The sequence below is a fragment of the Aplidium turbinatum genome, chromosome 1, assembly GCF_918807975.1.
Source record: "Aplidium turbinatum chromosome 1, kaAplTurb1.1, whole genome shotgun sequence".
NCBI classification, from domain to species: Eukaryota; Metazoa; Chordata; class Ascidiacea; order Aplousobranchia; family Polyclinidae; genus Aplidium; species Aplidium turbinatum.
Window position 1 is genome coordinate 63,844,153 of NC_137472.1, and position 23,153 is coordinate 63,867,305.

General features: G+C 36.9%; 1 protein-coding gene, 1 long non-coding RNA gene and 1 pseudogene across 3 annotated transcripts in view; all 3 read right to left on the bottom strand.

The window, feature by feature from the left end:
• LOC145780139 (uncharacterized) overlaps positions 1-19,947 on the bottom strand; it is a 200,912-nt pseudogene extending 180,965 nt beyond the window's left edge. Inside the window, exons 1-3 of the transcript XR_014290658.1 lie at positions 19,401-19,947; positions 18,833-18,938; positions 14,762-14,867 (exon numbers count right to left, since the gene is read on the bottom strand). The product of XR_014290658.1 is annotated as an uncharacterized LOC145780139 (transcript). The remainder of the gene's footprint in view (positions 1-14,761; positions 14,868-18,832; positions 18,939-19,400) is intronic.
• Positions 1,048-14,673, bottom strand: LOC145778013 (uncharacterized). Its single transcript, XM_082589401.1, has 17 exons — positions 14,668-14,673; positions 14,194-14,302; positions 13,434-13,488; positions 13,109-13,241; positions 12,551-12,732; positions 11,750-11,894; positions 11,023-11,157; positions 10,368-10,484; positions 9,746-9,913; positions 8,655-8,780; positions 7,729-7,896; positions 6,959-7,096; positions 5,541-5,745; positions 4,932-5,066; positions 4,189-4,338; positions 3,048-3,125; positions 1,048-1,172 (listed from the first exon to the last, which is right to left on the bottom strand). Exons 1-13 carry the CDS (start codon positions 14,671-14,673, stop codon positions 5,626-5,628), a joined length of 1,602 nt encoding a protein of 533 aa, XP_082445527.1. The 3' UTR covers positions 1,048-1,172; positions 3,048-3,125; positions 4,189-4,338; positions 4,932-5,066; positions 5,541-5,625.
• Positions 19,948-20,958: 1,011 nt separating the features above from the next.
• LOC145766120 (uncharacterized) lies at positions 20,959-22,535 on the bottom strand. The gene is made up of 3 exons (XR_014288692.1): positions 22,465-22,535; positions 21,241-21,289; positions 20,959-21,152 (listed from the first exon to the last, which is right to left on the bottom strand). It is a non-coding gene; the product is annotated as an uncharacterized LOC145766120 (long non-coding RNA).
• Between the last annotated feature and the right edge of the window lie 618 nt (positions 22,536-23,153).

Consider the following 23,153-nt stretch of genomic DNA (forward strand, 5'->3'; position numbering starts at 1 on the left):
CATACCGCCTTTCATAAAACCTGACCATTTATACCGTTATCATGTCACCATTGAGGGTGTGAAGCCATTAACACACAGCGAGAACATTTCTCAACTATGACATAAAAACAACAATATTCCCAGCCTATGTAAATTAGCACTTCGGATTAACACTAATGTTAAAATAACTGTCGGGAATTACAAACAAGACTTGCAGCTGGTGATCGCAGCTGGATATATTCCATTTCCATACAATAGCAAATGTTTCCGCATAATACAACAGTGGTGATTATGATGCGCTGACCTATTTCTGCGTCACTCTTTGATACTAGATATTTTCGACAGTTTATCCACGATCATTCTATTGTGAAATTAAATAATTAGCTGGAAAAACCGGCGGCCAAATTGGTCGACTGAGCAGGTAGCACCGGCGGCCATTCAAGCACTACTTAGCGGCCATGGCCGCAGGCTGCTTTAAGGCTTGCATTGGGCATAGTATGACAACATAATAGACGATAAAACAGTGCGCACATGAACAACATGGTTCAGTTCACATACCGACATGAAATAGACTACACAAAACTAAGCCACCACTTTTATAAATAAAAAATATTAAAAAAGTTTTCTCTACCAAAGTGGCCAGTCTCGGTGTTATAAATGATGTCACGATGATGCGAGAGAAAGATTAGGCTACTTCGAACAAAAATGGTAAAACAGAAGCAAACGCTATATAGCAGCATAGCATAACAACATAAACCAGCATAAATTGAGTGCAGGAATCCTTATCCTCAGTACTTATTAAATACTCAGTACTTAGTAACTTATCAGTACTTATCTTAATAATAGTACTCAGTACTTATCCAGCATAAAGTGAGTGCAGGAATCCTTATCCTCTGTTCATACTGGCAGATTCTAGCTACGAAATAATTAACTTAAGGCAGTATAATATACATTTTGCAAAACTTAACCTAAAATAGTAAAACAATTTGATGTAGAAATACTGACTTAGCTCTGAATGATACTCTGATACTCCAGCGATACTCTGAATGAAGGCAATGATAGACTTACAGCATCATTTATGAACGTACTGGCAAGTTCCCGCTGACTGACATGAATGAATGTTCCGGAGATATCTGACAAACTTTTTGCTTCTTCAAGGCTTCGTTTTGTTCATGGAAGTAGTTTTCATATTTCTGCAAAATCTGAATATTTACATCAACAAACATTGCCCCTAGCTAGTGTTAGGCTGAAAAGAGACAGCCGTGGCTTTGACATTTCGTGCCATTGGGAACGCGCCAGAAAATCAACAAGAGAAATAGATCAGTGTCGCATTTATATCATTTGCCTGGATTTACTTCATTGCTGGAACGATCACACAATCGTAGCAATATCGCCACTGGAAGGAACTCAACAACGGCTTAAGAACAAAATCAGTATCATAAGATCATTACCCGCAATAGTACCAACAACGCATCTACATCGCACAATGACATATATCATCAAATACTTTAAGAACATACAACTTATTACCACAGCAACAGAAACTACACATTAACTGCATAAGACCTTATCTAATAGGCTACAATTAGGCAACATCATTAACTGAACAGTATCAAAATCGACTGACTAATATCAAAACCGACTGAAAAATATCAAAATCGACTGAATAATATCAAAACCGACTGAATAATATCAAAATCGACTGAATAATATTGAAATCGACTGAATAATATCAAAATCGACTGAATAATATCAAAACCGACCGAACAATATCATAACCGACTCAATAATATCAAAACCGACTGAATAATATCAAAACTGACTGACTAATATCAAAATCGACTGAATAATATCAAAATCGACTGAATAATATCAAAACCGACTGAATAATATCAAAATCGACTGCATAATATCAAAATCGACTGACTAATATCAAAACTGACTGCCTAATATCAATACTGACTGCCTAATATCAAAATCGACTGAATAATATCAAAGTCGACTGCTCAATATCAAATCGACTGAATAATATCAAAACCGACTGCGTAATATCAAAACCGACGGATTAATATCAAAATCGACTGAATGATATCAAAATCGACTGCCTAATATCAAAATCGACTGACTAATATCAAAATCGACTGAATAATATCAAAATCAATTACCTAATATCAAAATCGAATGCTTAATATCAAAACCGACGAATTAATATCAAAACCGAGTGATTAATATCAAAATCGAGTAGTTGCTTAAAAGATCAAAGTCTTAATTCGTGTACAATAGAAAGTCCATGCCAGGCATAAGCAAATAGCACTATGATCAAACCTCCATTCGTCGCTTTCCGCCAACTAAGCTCGTGACAACTCGATTGATCATCTCCTCATTGATCATCTCCTCATTGATCCTTTCACGATGGCAATGAAGCACACACAAGTCGGAGAGGCGATCGGAAGTCATCGCTTAGCATAACTATGTCTTCACTTGTTTCATGCACGAAAAATACTTTTGTTTTATATCTTCTAATTTGATTTTGTTATTGTTCAGTCGATTTTGATATTATTCAGTCGATTTTGATATTAGTCAATCGATTTTGATATTATTTAGTCGATTTTGATATTATTCAGTCGATTTTGATATTATTCAGTCGATTTTGATATTGTTCAGTCGATTTTGATATTGTTCAGTCGATTTTGATATTGTTCAGTCGATTTTAATATTAGTCAGTCGATTTTGATATTATTCAGTCGATTTTGATATTAGTCCGTCAGTTTTGATATAAATGAACTGATTATTTCAATCATGTGTTGATATCGGTGATGTGATGGCGACGATGCTGAGATGGTATTCATATTGCGATGATACTGTTGTGGTGGTGATACAACTACTAGGATGGTATTGACACGTGGCTGATATAAGTAACGTTTAGGTTACGTTCCTTCATTGGTTTTGCTATGGTGTAGATCTACGGCTGCTTTTGTGATTAATACTACGGATTTGATATCATTCAGTTGCTGTTTTCAGTCTGTTGTTGGTACTAATGGTGGAGTCCGTTTCACTATCCAACTGACCTGTCGTGCTTGGGTGAGTTGCTCAGCAAGAAGTTGGTTCACTCCTTTTAGCGTGGTGACGTCACCAAGGGATTCAATCTGATAAAATATTGGAAAGAGTCAAATAACAAAGGATTAATAAAAAGGATTTAAGAGGATTTTATTTTGTTTATGAGTTGATTTTCCTTTTGAATAATGCGTTTCACTTTGAACATTTGTTTTATGGGCACGTTATGAACTGATGTTAGGCTGAAACTATTCTGCTGCTACTTTTTTGTAAGAAGAGGCATCCTGCCTCCAGTGGTCATGCAGTGCTGGTGTATGTTGACTCCAGTACAGACTTAATATCAATGGAGTCTGCATCAATAATATGCGAAGAGTAAGGAATCTACACATGACCTAACAGAGAATTGTAAATAAAATGATTTTATGCTAATGCTGATATGATATTGGAAAATGATTTTATGTTTTCGAGATGTGATTGAAAGCGAGGCAGAAAATAACACGAAGTGCCTGGATGGTGAGTCAGTTTATTGGGTCAAAACCGTTTTCGGGATAATTTAGACCGGTTCCAACCAGATGGCAGGGTGAGAAAATAACCTATTTGTAAAATCCTTCAGAAAAGAGGTTTTGTTTTATTTCAAAAGCAGGAATTGTCACCAAAGCGAAATAGACTGAATGCAAATGTACTGAAGTAAAATAATATGAAGTGTTTTGGCAAGTTATCTGGACATCTAAAAAGATTTTGTGCCCCTAAAGTTCTAAAATTATGTCAGGCCTGGATCGAAAAGTACTCATGGCCTTTCTGTTAATGTAGCACCGCATGATGTCGCAACAGAGTAATAAGTTTGCTTCTTTGGAAAAGGTTAAAGTGTCCCTGACATGTTGGATCCAAGTGTAGTAACTTTTTTAATAATTTTCTATAGCACAGTTATGCTTAGCGAGCTTTTTAAACTTAACCTCGAAGCTCGACCGGTTAGGGCGAAATTTATATATTGCATATTATATTATTATTACATCACATAGTTACTTTTATTACAATGCAGGTTCGACATCAAAATATTCAAAAAAAGCTTGCGTAATAGTAGCTTGAACTTAAATATCTAGAGTGAGAAAATTTGGCAAATATTTTTTCATTGCATTTAGGCCTACTAGGTCTTACCGAAGTATCTCATGCCAATTTATTTTTATTTTTGACAAGATTGTCTCGTTCTGATTCTGCTTGTTGTAATCTCGTTTTTATCAAAGCCAGTTCGGCTTGCAGCTTTTCAATTTGAGGCTGACAAATATTTTCACTTGTAGTCTTGGACGGCTGAAAAACAGGAAATTGCTTGTTGATGTAGTTTATACAATACATAGTAATTGGATACTTCTAAAAGTCTCAATAAAAAGTAGTCCTATATACTGTAAAAGTGTCCTAGACCCAAGATCCAAATCTAACAAGAGTTTTCAAACAGCGGATAGAAAGTGAGAATAAAATCTTTAAGTTAATCATGTTAATTTTACTCAGTAAAATAGTAATTTAAACCGGTGATAGAAGAGGGAGACATTGTGAGTGACAATTTATTTTGATGATTTAATTTGTTCGATTGTGTCCACAGTAATCCAAATATGAGGTTCAACTAATCCATAAACCAGTGTTTTAAATCTTGCAAACAGCAGATTCATGGAATAAGTAATCATCTGCTATTCTACCAATACTCACTGATGTTTCTCGGCAGTCGAGTGTAGCAAAAATTGATAGTGATAGACACGTGTTTCGCCCCATAAGGCTGGGCTTATCAGTATCGCACCACTAATCCATGCCACATAATTCTCAACCGCTGCTTTTTGTTAGTCAATTGAATCCTTACCATTGTGAAAAAAAAAAAAACTAAACTAACTGTTGCCTAACAAAATATTCACCGATTTGGCCAGAATGTCTCTCTGCATCTCCAACACAGTGATCATCTGCTGGTTTTCTGCGCATTCTTGGGAAAGTCGCTTTTGTTCGGAACGCAAGTGGTCGAGCTCCTCATCAGCGACTTGCGCATCATTCAGCTGAAGACAAGAGAGATTTCGTTTCGATTGATCTTCGTTGCTAAAGTCGAGATCGTAACCAACTGAGTTATTGATTGATTGAATCTTTATCCTCGGACTGGGAAAGCTTCTTTGAAAGCTTATTTCTGGCAGTTTCGCATACTTGTAAAGGCTTTGAATCACTGACGCAGGCCCAGTCACCGAGATTGATAGAGTGAAGTTTCCGATTGTTGAAGTGTTGTTGCAGGAGAATTATTCCATCCATTAGATACTGCTGAATGGAAAGCAGTCCTTCACATGCGTTCCTCAAGCGCACACCCCGAGAATCGAACCAGCGCAGCCTGATCTTGAAGCTTCTTTTATCACAAAGTCACTCGCTAAACAACTGAGCTATCGGGAAGCACAAAGGCAGACAAAGACTTCAACTGATATCGTATCTAACCCATACGTTACGGCAATGTATTATTAAATCGTTTGCTTCTTTATACGACATGCCTGGATCTCTAACGTTCTTCTTTGCGCCTCCTCGAGAGCTAAGCTCTCCTCAGCTTCTCACCGTTGGGTGACGCAATCGCTCAGGTCATGCTCCTTTTTTATCGACCAATGAGCTGAGCTTTGAACAAGCCTGCCTCCAGTGATCAAGTTGTGCTTGCGTATGTTGGTTAATGGATTCAAGTTCCTCTTTTATTCTTGAATATTGCTGAATTATTGCAAAGATTTTTTAAAAATTAAAACAAAATAAATTGGTTCTTCCATTAAGGTTTCGAGAGAGTTGAAGCTGAACATTATAATGTTTCTTACCAAAAATTCAACTGAAATGCGTTTATTAAATTTATATCTCATGGGTTAGATAATACGCATGGGTTGGATTATATCGCATGGGTTGGTTCAGTAAACGTAGTTATTCCGGTGTTTCGGGTTAAATGAGCATCTACAACTGAACCAATACAATTTGGGTTCCAACATAGAGCTTAGCACTAGTTGCAACGTTAAGCTTATTGCAGTAATATATAGCCCAACACTAAGTCATCATCATTTTGTTCCTTCCTCGTCTGGAGGGTTGGATACAATGCGCCATTGTTCTCGACCATGAGCTGTGCGTACTGCACATTCATAACTTAATTTTGTCCATTTTGTGATGTTTGTTGTCCAAATCATTCTTGGTCTGCCTTTACTTCTTTTACCGTTTATCTTCCCTTCTATTAATGATCTTTGTAATGAATTTTGCCTTATTGTGTGTCCGAAATACTTCAATTTTCTTCTTTTGACTGTTTGTAAGAGCATTTTGCTTGAATTGAATTTGGAGAGTACTTCATCGTTAGTGATTTTTTGTTTCCATGAAATTTTTAACATTTGCCTGTATGTCCAGAGCTCGAAGGCATCGATCCGTTTCTCTATTTTTTGTGATATTGTCCAAGTTTCAGAACTGTATAATAGGGTCGACCAGATATAGCATTTTAAGATCCTGAGACGAGTTGATAAATTTAAACGTTGATTGGTTAAAATATTTTTCATTTTTCCAAATGTAGTTCTTGCAACTAAGTAGTCGACTCAAAATACATGGATTCTTGCAATCAAGCGAATGACAAAAATCGAGACAGCAACCCTCATAAGCAAGAACAAATAATGACACAGGTTTACCCAATTGCGACAAGTTGGAGAAAAAGGTGTTTTCCCGCCACGAGGCACTTTCAGATTTTTTTCACTATAGCTCACTTTTAATGCTCTAATTTGTGAAGAAACACAAGAAGATACGTATCACAAGACATGCAACCAAATTTTTAATTGTGATGGTTTAACTTCTGTCAGGAGGTATTTACCTTTTCATGATTCCTTACTACAAAAGTGCAACAAATTTTAAGAAATTTATCTTTATTGCACGGTTGCAGCAAGTGCTGTGATATCACACTCACCGATCGCGCATCTCTGAACTGAGCGTTCGCTCTGTCTTTATCGTGACGTATCTCGGCGATATCTTTGCTCATTTTTTTCATTTCCTCTCCGTGATGTTTTTCCAAGTTTTCAAAACTTTCTCGAAGAGCAGATAGTTTCTGTTGACCAAAACAACATCATTAGTTACTGTACAGAACTAAGTTATTAAAGCGTTTTAGAAAAGTCTAGTTATAGCTTACTTTTGTTCAAAAGAAATCTTAGATTTTCATGACCTTGAGGTTTAGGAGTAGGCTACCCTGGTAGCAACTAACAACTAGTAGGCTTATTTGTTCCACAAGATCCGGTACAAGATAATGCGAGTTAGTTATGAATCTTCAACCAATTTGTAAAACTTTGGTAGAGAATTTGCTTTGTTGAATCATAGACAGACAAAACAATGTAACTTTAGCGGGTTTAACATACTTTATTATACAAACGAAATATAACATATTTAAAAATAAACTCAAACGTTTTCGACACATACATGTGTCTTCATCAAGAATAACTTTAAATCTGCAGTATACATAAGATGAGAATAATAAGATTAATCTGACTATGCACTGTAATGTTAAACGCGTTAAAGTTACTTTGTTTTGTCTGTCAGTTGGTAAACGTAAACAAATAAAACCTCCCCTCTGCACAGGTAGGTGAGATAGCTATGGAAATCGCCTGTAATCACGTGAAGACATGAAAGGTTTGACCAAACAGTGTCAGTTAAACTATTTTTTAAGCAAAATAAAAGCCAACAAACCGTTAAAGCATCTTCCTTTTCACAGGCCAGCTGAGACTTTTGTGCTTCTAATAGCGCCGCCTTCTGGACGTCCATTTTGTGAGTCCCTTCCATTTCTTTAAGTTTTCTCTCCAGCTCGTCCACTTCCGGACGAAGTTGAAGAACTTCCTTAGTCAGCTGCTTGCAATGCTAGAACACAAAAAACAAGAAAATCAAAATTATTTTGTCAAACTTAAATCAAATTATAAAAAAAGTAATCAAAAAAATAACTTCAAGAACTACTGAAGTCACAACTATGACATTATAAGTTGCCACTAAAATAGTGTAGTTTGCTGGTTAGAATCTTTCTTCGTGAAAGCTTATTTCAATAAAAAACACTAACCAGTAAAATATTATACAATAGGCGATTTAATTTTCTCTGGTTCAGCATATTTTAACTTATATTTTTTTGAAAATTCTCTATTCTGACAAGAAGTCATTGTTTGTCGTATCCAGGCTTACGCCCGGTGACTGAAGATTTAGATTAAGTGGACGGGAAGGCAAGGAAGCCAATTTTCGTGTCCACCTTCAGGCATGTCTTTAAGTGTGCTGTTGCTGCATGCTGCATGATGTTGTGCCGCATGCTGTTGAGCGGTGTCGAACCGGCGCCCTTTCGATTGCAGTTCCAGGGCTCTCACCACTCGGCAATGTAGCCGACACAAAGTCATTGAACTCAAAATTTTCAAAATTTTTCAAAATTCTCTTTTGTGACAAGAAGTCATTGAACTCAAGTTCAATCGATGGATTTTGTTAAAATAAAAAACGATTACAAAACAAATAAACAAAAAATGAATCTGTTTTTTCTTTTAATGAGTGGGTGTCGATGTTTTTGTTTTTAACTGTTACGTCATATAAACTCAATAGCTACTCATCCAATGTTTTTTTACATTATCAAACAAAATTCCAACCTTTCTGCTTTCGACGAGCTGGTTTTTATTTGAATCATTTTCCTCCGACGACTTTGCCAGCTCCAGCCTCGTCTTCGCCAGATCCGCGTGAAGTTCCGTGTTGTCGTCTTCAAGCGTCACTTTCGCCTGGTGACGTAAAGCAGTATCGATGAATGCGAATACGTCACAGACAGGGGCGTACGCAGGATTTTCTCATGGGGGGGCCATTGAGAGTAGCGTAGCCAGGAATTTTTGAAGGCAGGCGAAGCACGATGGCGTTTTCGCTTAAGACGACAGCCAGCGCCGGGGGGTCTGGGGGGCCCCCCCCAGAAAATTTTGAAAAATTACTTTGAATTTGGTGCATTTTGAGAGCATTTTCAACAAAACTGTGGGTATGAATATTCCTGTAAAATGGTGCTGTCTGGTGGCATAGCAAAAGGGTAAGATCATGTTTTCTTCGGCATTTTTCGGAAATAAAGCTAAGTCTCTATGTTTTCTTGTTGTTAATTCCTGGCTGAGATGTTTGAATGTTTGGTATTGGCAAAACTCGCTCTTTTAATGCAGTTTTGTTTAAAATTAGGCAAGTTTTATTTAGACTGAAAGCGTCATTCCCAAGCATAAAGAGACTGAAAGCATCATTCTCAATATCGTGACGTCACACGCGTGTCAAAGTGGGGTTTGATTTCTGCAGATGGTTGGTAAGCTGATAATAAATTGTTTTATTATTCATGATTTATGTTCATCGATGGTGACAAGATTTTAAAAACTGATTTATGGATGTGTTGTAAGCTTTGTGAAGTTGTTGAAACTTGTACCAAGGTCTAATAGCCAAAACATTGTTTTTGTCGTATCTAGGCTTACGCCCGGTGGTTGAAGATTTAATTTAAGTGGACAAGAAGGCAAGGAAGCCAGTCTTCGTGTCCACCTTCAGGCATGCCATTAAGTGTCATGCTAACGACACAGCCGCATGCTCTTGAGCGGTGTCGAACCGGCGCCCTCGAGTGCCGTGCCAGGCTCTCATCAATCGGCCATCTAGCCGAACCGACGTAAAGTAATGGAAGCTCAAAAGCATTGGAAATTTTAATGACTTGTTTCATTTGTAGAACACCAACCTGTTTTAGTTTTTGATTGATTTCCTTGATCGAATTGAGGGTTTTCTCCAACTCATTGTTGTACTTTAGCGCCCTCTCTCGGTCACTTTGCAACTCCATGTGACTTCTTCTTAATTCCATCAAATCACTTCCTTGCTTTTTCATCTTATCTCGGCACATGGCGAACTCCTGGGACGAAATGGACAAAACAAAAATAAAAATATGATTTAGCTCTTTTATGATAGAGCAGGATTCTTTTCTGGGTTTCTTTTAGGTGACTTACTCATTTGGAAGTACGACAAACATCTCAACAGTTGAACTTTGTATTGAAAGTACTCTTTTAAATATCTGAAGCAATCTTTTTATGAAGCACTGAATATTTCAAATGAAATCAAGCATTAGATATCTAAGCTGAAGTTTTACGATCAGCAGCATCAGAACATAATGTAAAAATTACGAAGTGTCAGAAAAGTTCAGTTCAACAAAAATCGCCATGGACAATATTGAAAAAATCATAGGCTAAGTATATTTTTGATTTATTAGCATAAAAATTATTTTAAATTGCATCTTTTCAGAATGGCTTCTGTAGGAACTTTCAAAATATAGCACTGAAGTTAGTGAGAGTAGGAATCGAACCACCGACCTCTTTCTGATGTCCATACTTGTGGTTGGTTTGATCCAATTGTTCCGACACCACCTCAAGGTCCGACTGGCATCTGCTCAACCTCTGACCAAGTTCCGTGTTCCGGTTTATTAGAGCCTATGGTTAGATAATATTTTAAGAAACTTATATGGTTGCAATACCTATGAAATTTTATCAAAACAACTTACTTCTTACATTACAACATTGATTTCCTTTTGAAATTAACGATTTAAAAAATAGGTTTAAGTTCTCTCAAGATCATAGATATGAAAAAAAATACATTATTATTTAAAATGTAGCCTTTTTGGATTAAAACACATTTGCTTTGTAGTATTCATGCTTACTTTCAGATTTTAAGATTAGTGGTTTTGACGCGTTTAACTCAGCCACATTCAAATCGATTTGTAGGCAACAGTTGGGAAGAACATTCACAGAAAAACGAAATATAACATTGACAACAATTTCCTGACCTGGAATGCACCGAGAACCACTGTTCACTGGTGAACTACTTACAAGTTTTACCAAACTTTTAAAGCCCTGTTTTGTGACAATCAATAACTTATTCGTTGTTCTGTGCACTATTATGACCACATCTTTCTTTTATAAGACTGGAATTAAAGAAAAAACATCTTTAATCTTCGATAAAAACACTCACTTGTTGTGTCTTCTGGTTCTTCTCCAACTCCGAGAAGGCATGATTCTTTTTCTTTTCCAGCAGTTCCCTTCGTTGCCTAGCAACGTTCAACCTCTCTTTGGTCGTGTTCAGTTCCGAAGTGGTCGCAGATTGAGTCTACGAGGTTGAAGAACTCAATACACGTTTGTTGATGCGTGACGTTTGTTAATGTGTATGAGAATTGCGAAGCCAGTAGGTAAAAATAAGAAACGAAGCAACAATGAAAACTTGTTAAAAATAATAAACCTCAACATTGACAGCGGTATGTTTGAAGGTGGACACGAAGATTGATTGATTGAATCTTTTATCCTTGAACTGGGAAAGCTTCTCGCAGAGCTTAATCTTAACAGTTTCGCATACTTATAAACTTATGGAGGCTTTGAATCATTGACGCACGCCCGGTCACCGAGATTGACAGAGTGAAGTTTCCGATAGTTGAAATCTTGTTGCAGGGAATTATTCCATCCATTAGATGCCGCTGAATGGAGAGCAGTCTTTAACTTGCATTGCTCAAGCGCACACCCCGAAAGTCGAACCAGCGCCGCCTGATCTTGAAGCTTCTTCGTTCCAGAAGTCACGAAGTTAGGCTTCCTTACTTTCCCATCCACTTACTCTAAATCTCAACCACAAAGCACAAATTTAATGTAGCCTACCTACATACGACTAAAGCACAACAACTGTACAGTATAAATTGGAAATAGTTGCCAACCTCTGTAATATCTTTTACTTGTTGTTTGAAATCTGCAATTGATTTGTGCAAACGTTCAAGTGTGACGTGGTGCTGTTGTTTGTCTGCCAGCATCAGCTCAAGTTGGCAACGGAGCCGGTTCGATTCCCGATTCAGTTCGTCTATTCTGTAAATTAAAATTGAACCACTTATCGTCACTGTATCAAGTTGAAAGCTCAAATTGTAGAACTTATGCCTTCACCTAATTTGTGAGAGCAGTATAGCAACAACCCTCAGTAAGTGAAAGGTTGATACATTTTGCAAAAGTGGCATTGTTTTGTAGCAATAAATTTTTAACATCCAGTAAATCAGCATCATATTAGTTAGCAGTGAAAGTCTAAACAGTAAGAACACAATTTATTTGCAAAAGATTGGGCTACTGGAAGAGTTGCTTAACAAAATGTTTTGTCTTATTCTGTATTCTACTATAACTTATATTCTATATAATTTTGTATGAAACAAATTATGAGTTTATGATGAGTTTAGAAAGCAAATTAATGCACGAGGCACATCTTGTTAAGGCGAAAGATTTGTAATAGCTTCATATTGATAAAGCTTTTGTTGTACCGCAGACATACAAAATAAAGTAACTTTAATGAGTTTACTATGTTTTATTTTTCATACCCAAAGAACATACAACATAATTAAATTGCAAATTTAATTATGTTGTATTTCTTTTTGTACATTAAATATAAAATACTTGCATGTTAAAACCTATTAAAGTTACATTTCTGTCTTCTATTAACACCACTACCAAGCTGATACAGTTAGTTTAAAGTTTACTTTCTCCGTTGCGTTTCTTTTTCCTCCGCGTCATGCTTGGACTTTGCCAGGAAACTTTCTCTTTCTTTCTGGAGGAATTGTGTCTTAGTTTCAAGCTCTTGTTGGACTTGTTGCAGCAGCCTGATGGTGGCTTTGCACTCGTTCACATCCATTTCTCCATCTCGGAGTCTTTCGTTCTGAATCTGAACTCCACAACATCAGGTTAACTTTAAGTTTTCATTCCGAGGTTGAAATGTTTTACGTTAATTGCATGAGGTCAGAAGTCAATTGAAAGCTCGCAAAAACTAAAAGTTTTCTGTTTGCATAACCTCAATAGAACAAGTAAAGTATAAATCGAAAAAACAATCAAACCACTGTTAAAATCGATTCAAGGACTTGTATAATTATTTCATCATGAAATCAATCAATTGCTGTGAACTTGTGATCTATTAAGGTTCATTATTGTGTATGAAATGGCAACAATTGTGTGGTTTCGATTTTGAAACAAATGGTGTTTCATTTTTTTCTCCATCAAAGCATTTCAATCAAACACAAACAGGATTGTTCTCCAATAATTACCTCCATTGTCTGTTGAGCGTCAGCCAACTTTTTCAAGAGCAATTCCCTTCTGGACTCACTGTCGTCCAAAGCGTCTTGAAAGTTATCCCTCTCTAGCTCTACCACGAGGGATGGTTGCCACAAAGATGGCAATCTGAGTTCAACAAAGCGCAATTAGAATGATGTTCCTCAGTGCGTGACACGATGCTTTGTTTGTAACAAAATATTTAGAAATTTATTGATTACTTTCAACACGCGAGACGCAAGATGGCCAAAATCCAAAAAGGCCAAAAATTTAAAGTTGAGGAAATATTTAAGTTTTAGGAAATTGTATCAGAAATCAAACCTTGCAAGGAAAATCTGTAAAACCGCATGGGTTTCCCGATCCAATTGCGGAAAATCTTGGGACGAGAAAGAGTTAAAACTAATTCAACGTCAAAATTATTGTTTGTTTTGGTATTCGCCTCAGAATGTCTTGTAGTGGTATATTTGAATCAAGATGAAGGATGCCAGCGTCTACGCCCACTTTCAAATATAGCCACAACCACTTTCAAATGTGTTACGCTTGTAGGTGCTGCAGAATAGCTACAGAAAGCCACAAACGTAAAGGAATTGAAAAGAGGTCTTAACACGAGTAGAGCTTTGTGTACAAGTGACAAATCACTGTGTAGTGGTTACCAAGTCCTGCTGCAATAATTACGAACTACTCAGAGCTACAGGACGGCACGACGTAATCAAGCGCATGCGACTCGGTGCAATGCATTAGCACTAAGGCAATAATCATAACGCAAAACTAACGTTACTGAACTGTATCAAAATGTAGCCACTTCCGCTTTCAAACGAGGACGCAGTTTAAAACCTATGAGGTTATTACGTGCGCTCCCATTAACTGGTCAAGCCGTCTACCAGTAATTACAGAGTCAGTTTCATCTTTCATGGTGAACAAACCAAACAATATAAAGTCCAGGCTTAACTAAAATTTCAATCAAAATTATTTCATTGAAGAATGAATTAAATGCATCGTTTTTGGCAGTTTTCATAAATGTTTTACTTCCCATGGTTGCCACATGAGAAGTTATCATTTCATCCTGGCAACATGTACTTACCTTCTGATTGGGGAAGGAGATCGGGAACTAATGGGAGACGCGAACGGCGCGCTCTGGTTGGTCCGTTGTAGATGCTTCCATGATCAGCAGACCGTGACCATCGATCACTCTGGTTGGATTTAAAGAAACTAACTGTATTTGTTTAAAAAAATTGTAGTTACACCAGCATCATTGTAGTTACACCAGCATCAGTTTAATCGTACAAATGATGATACATAGGTAGCCTACATACCAGTACCACGTACTTAAATGTACCATGGGTATCTGGTCAGGATTGAGAGAGAGTACTGAAGTATACTGCAGTAAAGAAGGTAGCAATCTACACACCACAAAAATGTATGCTAAAAGCAAAGAAATGACGAGATTTATCAACTGTGGAGACGTTTCTAACAAACGACAGTCTGTTTAAAACGCTTTAGAAATTAAATTGTATTGTAACAATTTTAGAAGTGTAACAACACGGCAATGGCTTACAAGCATTAATGTTATCCTTCACTGCAAGGCATGTTAGTTCCTGATGAACAAGTACTTTAAGATGAACATCAGAACGAAGATCGCAATTACAAACCTTCAAGTAGGATTGCTGTCTGTATGTGTCTTCAAGCACTTGCATCGCTTTCCTAACGGCTGCCGATGGTGTTGAAGCACGACTACGAGAGGGCGCCATAACATCTCTGCCAGAAAAATGTTAAAAAATAGAAGTGAAATCAAGTCTTTGGAATCAAATCAAAGTTCTCAGTTCACACAAAATAATTAAACCATTTAACAGTAAACCACGTAAAACAAAAAAGTAGAGAATTAACATAAAGTTGAAAGTGAGGCTGAAGATGAGACAAATTACATAACCAGTGAAGCATGACCGATTCCACCAGTCTGCGTGTTGTGGTCTATGAGTATGACTTGCCAATAAGTTGTCTTAACAACATTCTAAACCAGTGAATCTCAACCTTTTTTGGCGCATGGACCATATCTTTATTTAAATATCCAACGGACCACTTTTTTAAAAAAATATTCGATGGACCACTTTGCTATGTTGACGCTTCATGAACACCACTAGTCGAAACTGCATTGCACATAGGTCAGAAAACTCAAGTGCGTGTTCAATCTTAGTCCGTAATAAAATTATATATACGTAATTAACTAATTAAGCAAACCCTCTTAATTTGCACACTCAACTTTAACTACTTGAATAAACATAATTTTAATTTCAAATTTTATTCTAACAAAACATCATGCACATATTGTTTCAATAAAATGGTAATGTCTCAGTCTTGCCTTCTTAGTAACAGGAGCTTCTAACATTTTGTTAATTTGAAAGCACTGCAGAATACAATACTTAATTTAGCGTCTGAAAAAATATAACATGTGACATGCATAAAATAATTTAATTAACATTCAGTGAAACAGCGAATAGCTGCTCTACTCTCCCTAAAGAAACTTTGTGCCATGAAGAAGCGCAAGCTTCGTGCACCGACAACACCACACAACAATTACAGCAACATTATTATGATTTATTGATTAGGCCAGCACTTCACTTCTGCCTTCAACAGTTCAATAGCCTACTCGTCAACTAGTAAAATAAGTTCAAAAACTGCTAAGCTTATGCTTATCTAGCACTTCCAGAAACATCGATCAACAACCAGGGGCGGATTTACCTATGGCGCTGCGGCGCCCCCTAAAATTCCAATTTATTTTTTTATGTCTGCATGCAAATTTCTTTTTTCTGCTATACTTTAACTTGTAAATTTCCATTTTACTAATGTAAAACCATGCATGATGTTTAGTCTCGGCAAGTAGACCTACTAACCGCTGATAATGGTACAAGAGACAATGGACATTATAATATATAAAATACTAATAACTAATAAAGAAACTTTTTTTAACTCAAGTTTAAATAATATAATGCACGGTAGGGATCTAGATTTTATGGCAGTTTAGGCAGAGAGATAGGATAGAATGCCATACATCAACTTTTTGGACAGTAAAGCTGGATCTGGTCTTGAACACATCTCTGCTAAATTTATTACGTATTTTATTCAAAACATGTTTGTGATCGAATTACTTGTTTGAAGAAATCTAATGTCATTTTTATACGTTGTTACAAATTACGATTACATATTGAGACGTTTTTGCAACATTATCAGCATGAGTAGTTTAATCGTATTGTTCTTTTGCTCAATTGCATCATTGTCAATTCACAATATTTTGTTTTGCTGATAGGGCATAGGCCCGATTTCGCTTATTCTACAAAATAGAAATAGTAGACTCTTATTGCTGCAAGCGCTTTGTTCATATTTGAATTATTTTTTTATTCGCAATATCTTAACTGAGTACCACTTACTAGTACTAAGTACACCTAGGCCTCACCGTTTGAATGTATTTTACAATGCATTTTTTGGGCTATGCACCAGTGAGCTTCAGGCAATCTAGGTTGGTGATTTATTGAAATGGATTTTGGTAGTTACTAGTGATGGCGCGGGCAGGAAAAATCTGCCCGCTACCCGCACTGCACTGCAAATGTCTGCCCGCACACTGCACCGCACCGCAAAAATTCTGAAAATGTCACACTGCGCCCGCACCGTACCGCAAAAATCTGAAACTGAAAGTTTCAAAAAACTCAGCCACAGAAGTTGGATTAGTTGTTCTCACCTGTAAATGAATACTGGTAACTTTTTACTGCTACTGTAGCCTATTTAAATAGCAAGATGAAATCGGTTAATTGCATAAACTGTGTTATCCAATAAGGTTCCTAAATTCAAAATTAAAAGATAAATAGGAAATTTACAAAATCGAAAATTAGATATGCAATTATGTGTGTGCCTGTATCTGAAAAAGGTAGAAGCAAAGTTATGTCACTGAGTTCCCTGGGCACAAATATGGCTAGAACAAGCTTTCTACTTTCTGAAATAACTGTTACACTTTACACATAAAATATAATGAAGAAAAGCTCCTACATTCTCATAGACCTCTCATTTACTTTTTTCTAGACTTCTGCTACGTATTGTTTTCATTGTGATGGTTAAAAAAATTCTGAAATAAATACTGACAAGTGACAACTGACAACAGGCTTTTTTCTGAAGGATTCAACAATCAACATTGCATTGAACAGTGTTGCCAGTAACTAGATTCTCATAAATGAATTTCCCTGTAATTTTCCAAAAGTTTTACTATTTTTCTTATTATTATCCTGATTTTAACTCTCCAACGTGTAATGCTGAGCAAGGCTCATTAATTCTACAACCTTTGATTAACTAAAAGGTCTTAAATATGCCAAATTTATGTAATTGCGATTTTATTTCTGATAAAATGTTTAAAAGTTTAAAAAATTTGGCAAAATAATTCATCTGGCAACGCATTTTTCATGATGCTTTTCTTTGGATTTACCAAATTTCCACAACCTGAACCTGTTATAAACTCGCTAGAACAGTTATCCCACTGGAATGTTCAATGATACAGTGAGTTCAAGCTTGAAAAGTTTGTTTAACCATGCTACCGAAAACATTTTTTTTCAGTTTTGTTCTTCATTATTTGTCCGCGCGGTGACCGCGCGGCGCGGTTGGCACAGTCAACATTTCTACGCGGTGCCCGCGCGGCGCGGCGACGTCACCGCGTACGCTGCGCGGTTGACAACACTAGTAGTTACTCCTTTTCATTCACTTGAAGCAATCACTGTTGTATAGCCTTAGTGGAAAATACCTTAAGTTTTAGTGGAAAATACCTAAATTATCCTTTCACGTTCGTTATTACTTTTAATTGCCACGAGCGGCATTATGGCATTGCCTCAACTTTACAACTGATTGTCACTTGTGGTGTTGATTTGTGATGTGGGAATGATTGGTAACCTACCTGACTTAGATAGGAAATTTTATTAATAAAAACGCAAAAAAATTTCCCTAGCCATTTGCGGAGAGGTTGTTCCACACTTCTTTGGCGCCCCCTAAAATTTTGCCCTAAATCCGCAACTGTCAACAACACAAAGCAAACATGATTATTACGTCACGCTGACATACAATCATACATGCTACATAATATTCTTACACCTGTATGCAGTTAGTGCTGGTCTTTGGGGTGTGCAAACTGTGCAATCGCACAGGGCCTGAAAATTAGGGGGGCCACAATTTACTCAGAAAATGCAGTAATTTTTGTTGAGCATGCTCTCAGAATGCACCAAATTCAAAGTGATTTATCACAATTTTCTTGGGGAGGCCCCCCAGACTCCCCGTCGCTGGGTGTTGCCTTTGCACCGTCAGGCTTCGCCCTCTGGCCGTCAAACCCCCCCTTCCCTTTCAAAATACCTAGCTACGCTACTGAATTGGATCATTGTCATTGGGGCCCGCAAAGCATGTTCCGCACAGGGCCCGAAATACCTTAAGACCGGCACTGATGCATTCCTTACATAATTTACTGTAGTAAATGATACAATTTTAAAGAACTTTTATCAAGGATTTATAGAACTCTCTGTGGACCAACAGAAACTCAAGGTGGACCACAAATGTTGGAAGTACAGACAATAAAAAGACTATAGTTTGAACTGAATCTGCATTGTGTTCCTGCACAATTATGCAGAGATACGTCGCGATTAGGTTCGACAATCCTAACTAGAGTACTCCACGAGAGAGCATTACATCCTTTCACTCACCTTGGTTCGTTATATTCACTCGTATCCAAGTAGGAGTCAGCTCTCGACCTTGTACGGCCACGAGAGGGCGGTCGTCCGCGATAATCCGAAAGAGATGAGTCCATACCTGGAAGTAGACACTTGTTCATTGCACTCGTCGTGCCTAAGTTAGAGCAGTGCGGATAAAATTGTTTGTGCAAAAGCTATTCTACATCGTTGAGCTCACATTTCATACTAGCTGTGCCCCAACTCACGGCCACATGATGTAATAAAGCTCGCGATGTCTTTGTCACCCAACATATCCCAGCGACACAGATAATTCCATCACAAGGCTATACCACTTCCACGAAAACTGTATTAATGTTATTGCAACTACTTACGACACTCCGGCAGCTTTGTTGAAAAGGGTTGGCATCTTATATGCAATTCCATTGACAAAACCAATACACAAAAGCTTCTAATGTTCGAGTAAGTTCAAAGCAATGTGCATATGGTAGACAAAGCTATGCTTACATTTCTAAAAGCTGTTTTGTCTCCCCGTGAGAGCAAGTTTAAACACTTTTATAGGTGTAGTATTTGCGATACCCACCGGGTTTTGCTGAGCAGTGACAGCTTTCAGTTTAATTTTTGAGTCTTTGTGTCGTCGATCAAACGATCTGTAATTATGTTTGCATTAAGTTATTCCCAGATAAAAAAATCCGCAATTTTTTACATTGATTCAACGTCTGCAGACGAGTTGGAAGAGTCAATACAGGCTTGGTATTTTCTAACTCTTCCAGCAGTCGCATGTAAAGCGAAAGATTATTGTCACTAAGCAAATCGATACTTTTTACATTGATTCAACGAAGAACCAATGTGAAATCAACGTAAAAAATATTCATTGTTTATCTGGATTGTTGTTGACAAGAAAAACTTATAAACAAAACAAAAGTCAAAACCGGAAAAATCGATTAATAACTTCTAGTTAGCATGAAAAACGAAGTAATTGCTATTTGAATTCAGTATCGTTGGACAATGAAGGGATAACATGCCGTTTGCGCAATGCTTCAATCTCAACAAAGATAAAGGTGCTTTGGATTGCCGCAATGCTTTCTAAAAATAATCACTTTAATCTTTTGAATAACCGCATAAGTCCACTGAGGCTACTTTATTAGCCTATTTCATGTTACTACAAAATATTAAAAGAGCAGCATATTATAGGGTGCTGCAAAAGAGCAAAACAGCATATTATAGGTACAATCAAAAGAGCAAGTCAACATAAATCCTAAATGACAAAAATTGTCACAGCCACACTGCTTATTCGTGACTAACAAAAAGATCATAAACAATAAACATACTACAAAGCAATCACATCCAGTTAAACAGTGAGTGAAATATTGCATAATATAGGGTGCCATATAGTTTAGGAACCACTTGTAATTTCTTAAGGAGCAGAGTAAAACATCAACAACACCGCCAAACCGTACTGCATAAATGCACTCGATAGTCTGTATACAGGCAAAAGTTTAACCAGAAGTTATCAGTACTGTGTTTCACGTTTGTTAGTTTTCATTTTTAAAATACTATAATCACAAATCACACAAAGTTACTAAAACAGGTTTATAGCAAGGTTACCGATTACAAAAAAATTCGATATCATTTGAACAAGAAAAAACAAGAAAGTAACTGCAGTACCATATACTCTTTTTTTATCTTTTTACATCATCTGGCTCCGTTAATACTTACCGGTAATCAATCAAAGTGCGACGTGAAGGTAAAATCAAAATTCGCCTTAACTTATCATAACAAGAGGAGCTTTTCATTGCTAAATTTAAAGCAAATCTAAAAAAAGAAAAAAGCAACACATTCAAAAAGCGTAAAATTTTATCAGCATACAACTACAGCTACATTTTTCATTAACCATGCATATCTGGTTAATCAACCAAAGTTTGTTAATCGTTATACGTTCAGCAAAGAATTTTTCAACTTTGTAAGAAGAGTTGTAGATAGTGACTGAAGCTGGGTTACTAAAGTAACCTTGAAAACTGAACGGGGTAACTCAATTTCCAGTTTTATTTTATGCATCATGTATGTTACTTTTAGTTTGTTAAGAATGTTTAATTTATAATTTAATTGCTTCGTTTGCACTATTGGTGAAGTGTTAACAATTACCTGATGATATCTGGATGAAATCGTAGTCCGTTTTTACGTTGTTTTTGCATTTTTAATTGTTCCCAATAAAACAGGGAATAAAACGAGTCAGAATTTCGTTCCATAAGCTGATGAATATCTGAAGCAATTGGAGAATCCAATGCAACAATATCTTCCTTTCTGGATAACTTTTTGTTTTATTCTTGCAATTCTAAACATGTATATACTCGTTTTACAAAGATGTTATGCTGTTGATACTTTAAAAAGTAGAGCAAAATCATCACACAAACTAAACTCACTCTGATTTTTGTTTCCTAGCTGTCTGCAGAAGTCGACTCTTTGTTGCCCCTGTGGAAAATTTTTGTAAAGGTAACTTGCCAATTTGAAAATTATAGGATTCTCTTTGACGTTGCAATTTTGCATTCATCAAAATGCAAAATTTGCAATGTTTGCAAATATCACCATCAGAAACCACAATGATGACAGGACATGAAGGTGAACGGTAAACATCAGTTTGAAGTAAAGAATCATCACACTCTCGAGTTGAAATCACATGGCAAATAACATTTTTGAAGTTAAAAGAAAATCCTTCCAAAACAAAAAGTGAATTTAGCAGTACATTTACAAGCGGTAGCCTACACCACAACTGGGCGATACCCACTTGGGCGAGAACAGTTGGGCGACGGACCAAGTGGGCGATGGCCAAAGTGGACGACGGTAGCGAAAGTTTAGCCGTTTGAAACGGTGGGGACATATGTACCGATACCAATATTTTGGCCGATACCGATATCACTTTTTTAGGCCGATACCGATACTGATACCGATATTTTGGCCGATACTTTGGTGTTACAAAAAGAAGCAATTTTGGTATTTGCAAGGAATTATATCAAATGCTAAGTTACCTTATTTGCATAAAACTATTAAAAAAAGCTTTCAATTGGCATAATTTATTAAAGATTCAAGAATCCAATCTCAACCGCATTGTTGTGTCATAATAGAATTTGAGTAATGAAAGGCCATCGTAATTGAGGATTGGGGTATAAGGGAAGAAACATTACCGTACATCATAATTGGGGTTTCTGAAAAAAAAGTGTTTGTGCAAACTCTCCAAATAGGCTATCATAATTGATAATAAGATGTAAAATGTAAACCAAGCGATTTATGTAGTCGTACAACAACTATTCGACAAGTAATGTGCAACCTAAGGGCGCTTGTCGTTTGGTTGAAAGCTTTTGCCAGGCCAAGACTATCCAGGTAGCAAAAATGCACAATTCTGCATCGCTCCCACCACACCAAATGCTCAAAAAACCCGTGCAACTCGGCTGCCCCCAGCAAGCCGGCTCTACCAGTAGGCGATTCAACTTCCACCGTTAGCCGCAACAAACTCACCAAGCCCAAACAATGTCATGGCAGAATAAGTAGGCCCAAAAAGAAAGCTTTGCTAATTAGCGGAGCTGTGCCCTCTACTATGTATAGGCTACATAATATGAACCCTGCATGTTGTGTAAAATAAATAAGCTTACCACATTCCAGTTTCTGCGTTGTATGGGGCCCCGGACTTATGTTCGGAGGGGGCCATGTTCTTTGTTGCTACGGCCCTGTACCTGTACATACAACACAAACAACACAGCGCTGAAGTCATACAAATCATGTATTTTCAACATTGCGACCTAAAGCCTGGTCTACACTACAAAATATTTTGAGCTGAGCGTGGCTCATTCTTTGTTTATTTAACACAAAGCTTCTCTCGGCAACAGCGCTGCCGTCGGCCTGAAAATGTCTGGTCGTCGCAAGCTTTTTTTACGCTCTGGAGAGATTTGCTTGACCAAGGTTCTGGCACAAAATTTAGTTTGAGCTCAGGTCTTGGCATTTTGTGGAACTTAGGTGGAAAGGCAGTTTCAGTTTTCTGGAAGGATGGCACTCTGTTTCATTTATTTAGAAAACACTTATCATTCAGAAAACACATAGAAAAAATGGTTTCTAGAGCTAACAGTATGGTAGGACTGATTCGACGTTCTATATCTAATTTTGATATCACAGTATTTGTCACTCTTTTTAATGCATTAATTCGTCCAATTTTGGAATACAATAATTTGATCTGGTTCCCAACATATAAGTACTCTGTAGCTGTAGTAGAAAATGTTCAAAGGCGTGCAATGAAATTGGTTCCTGGATTAAGGCATTTGTCATATTCTGAAAGATTAGAAAAATT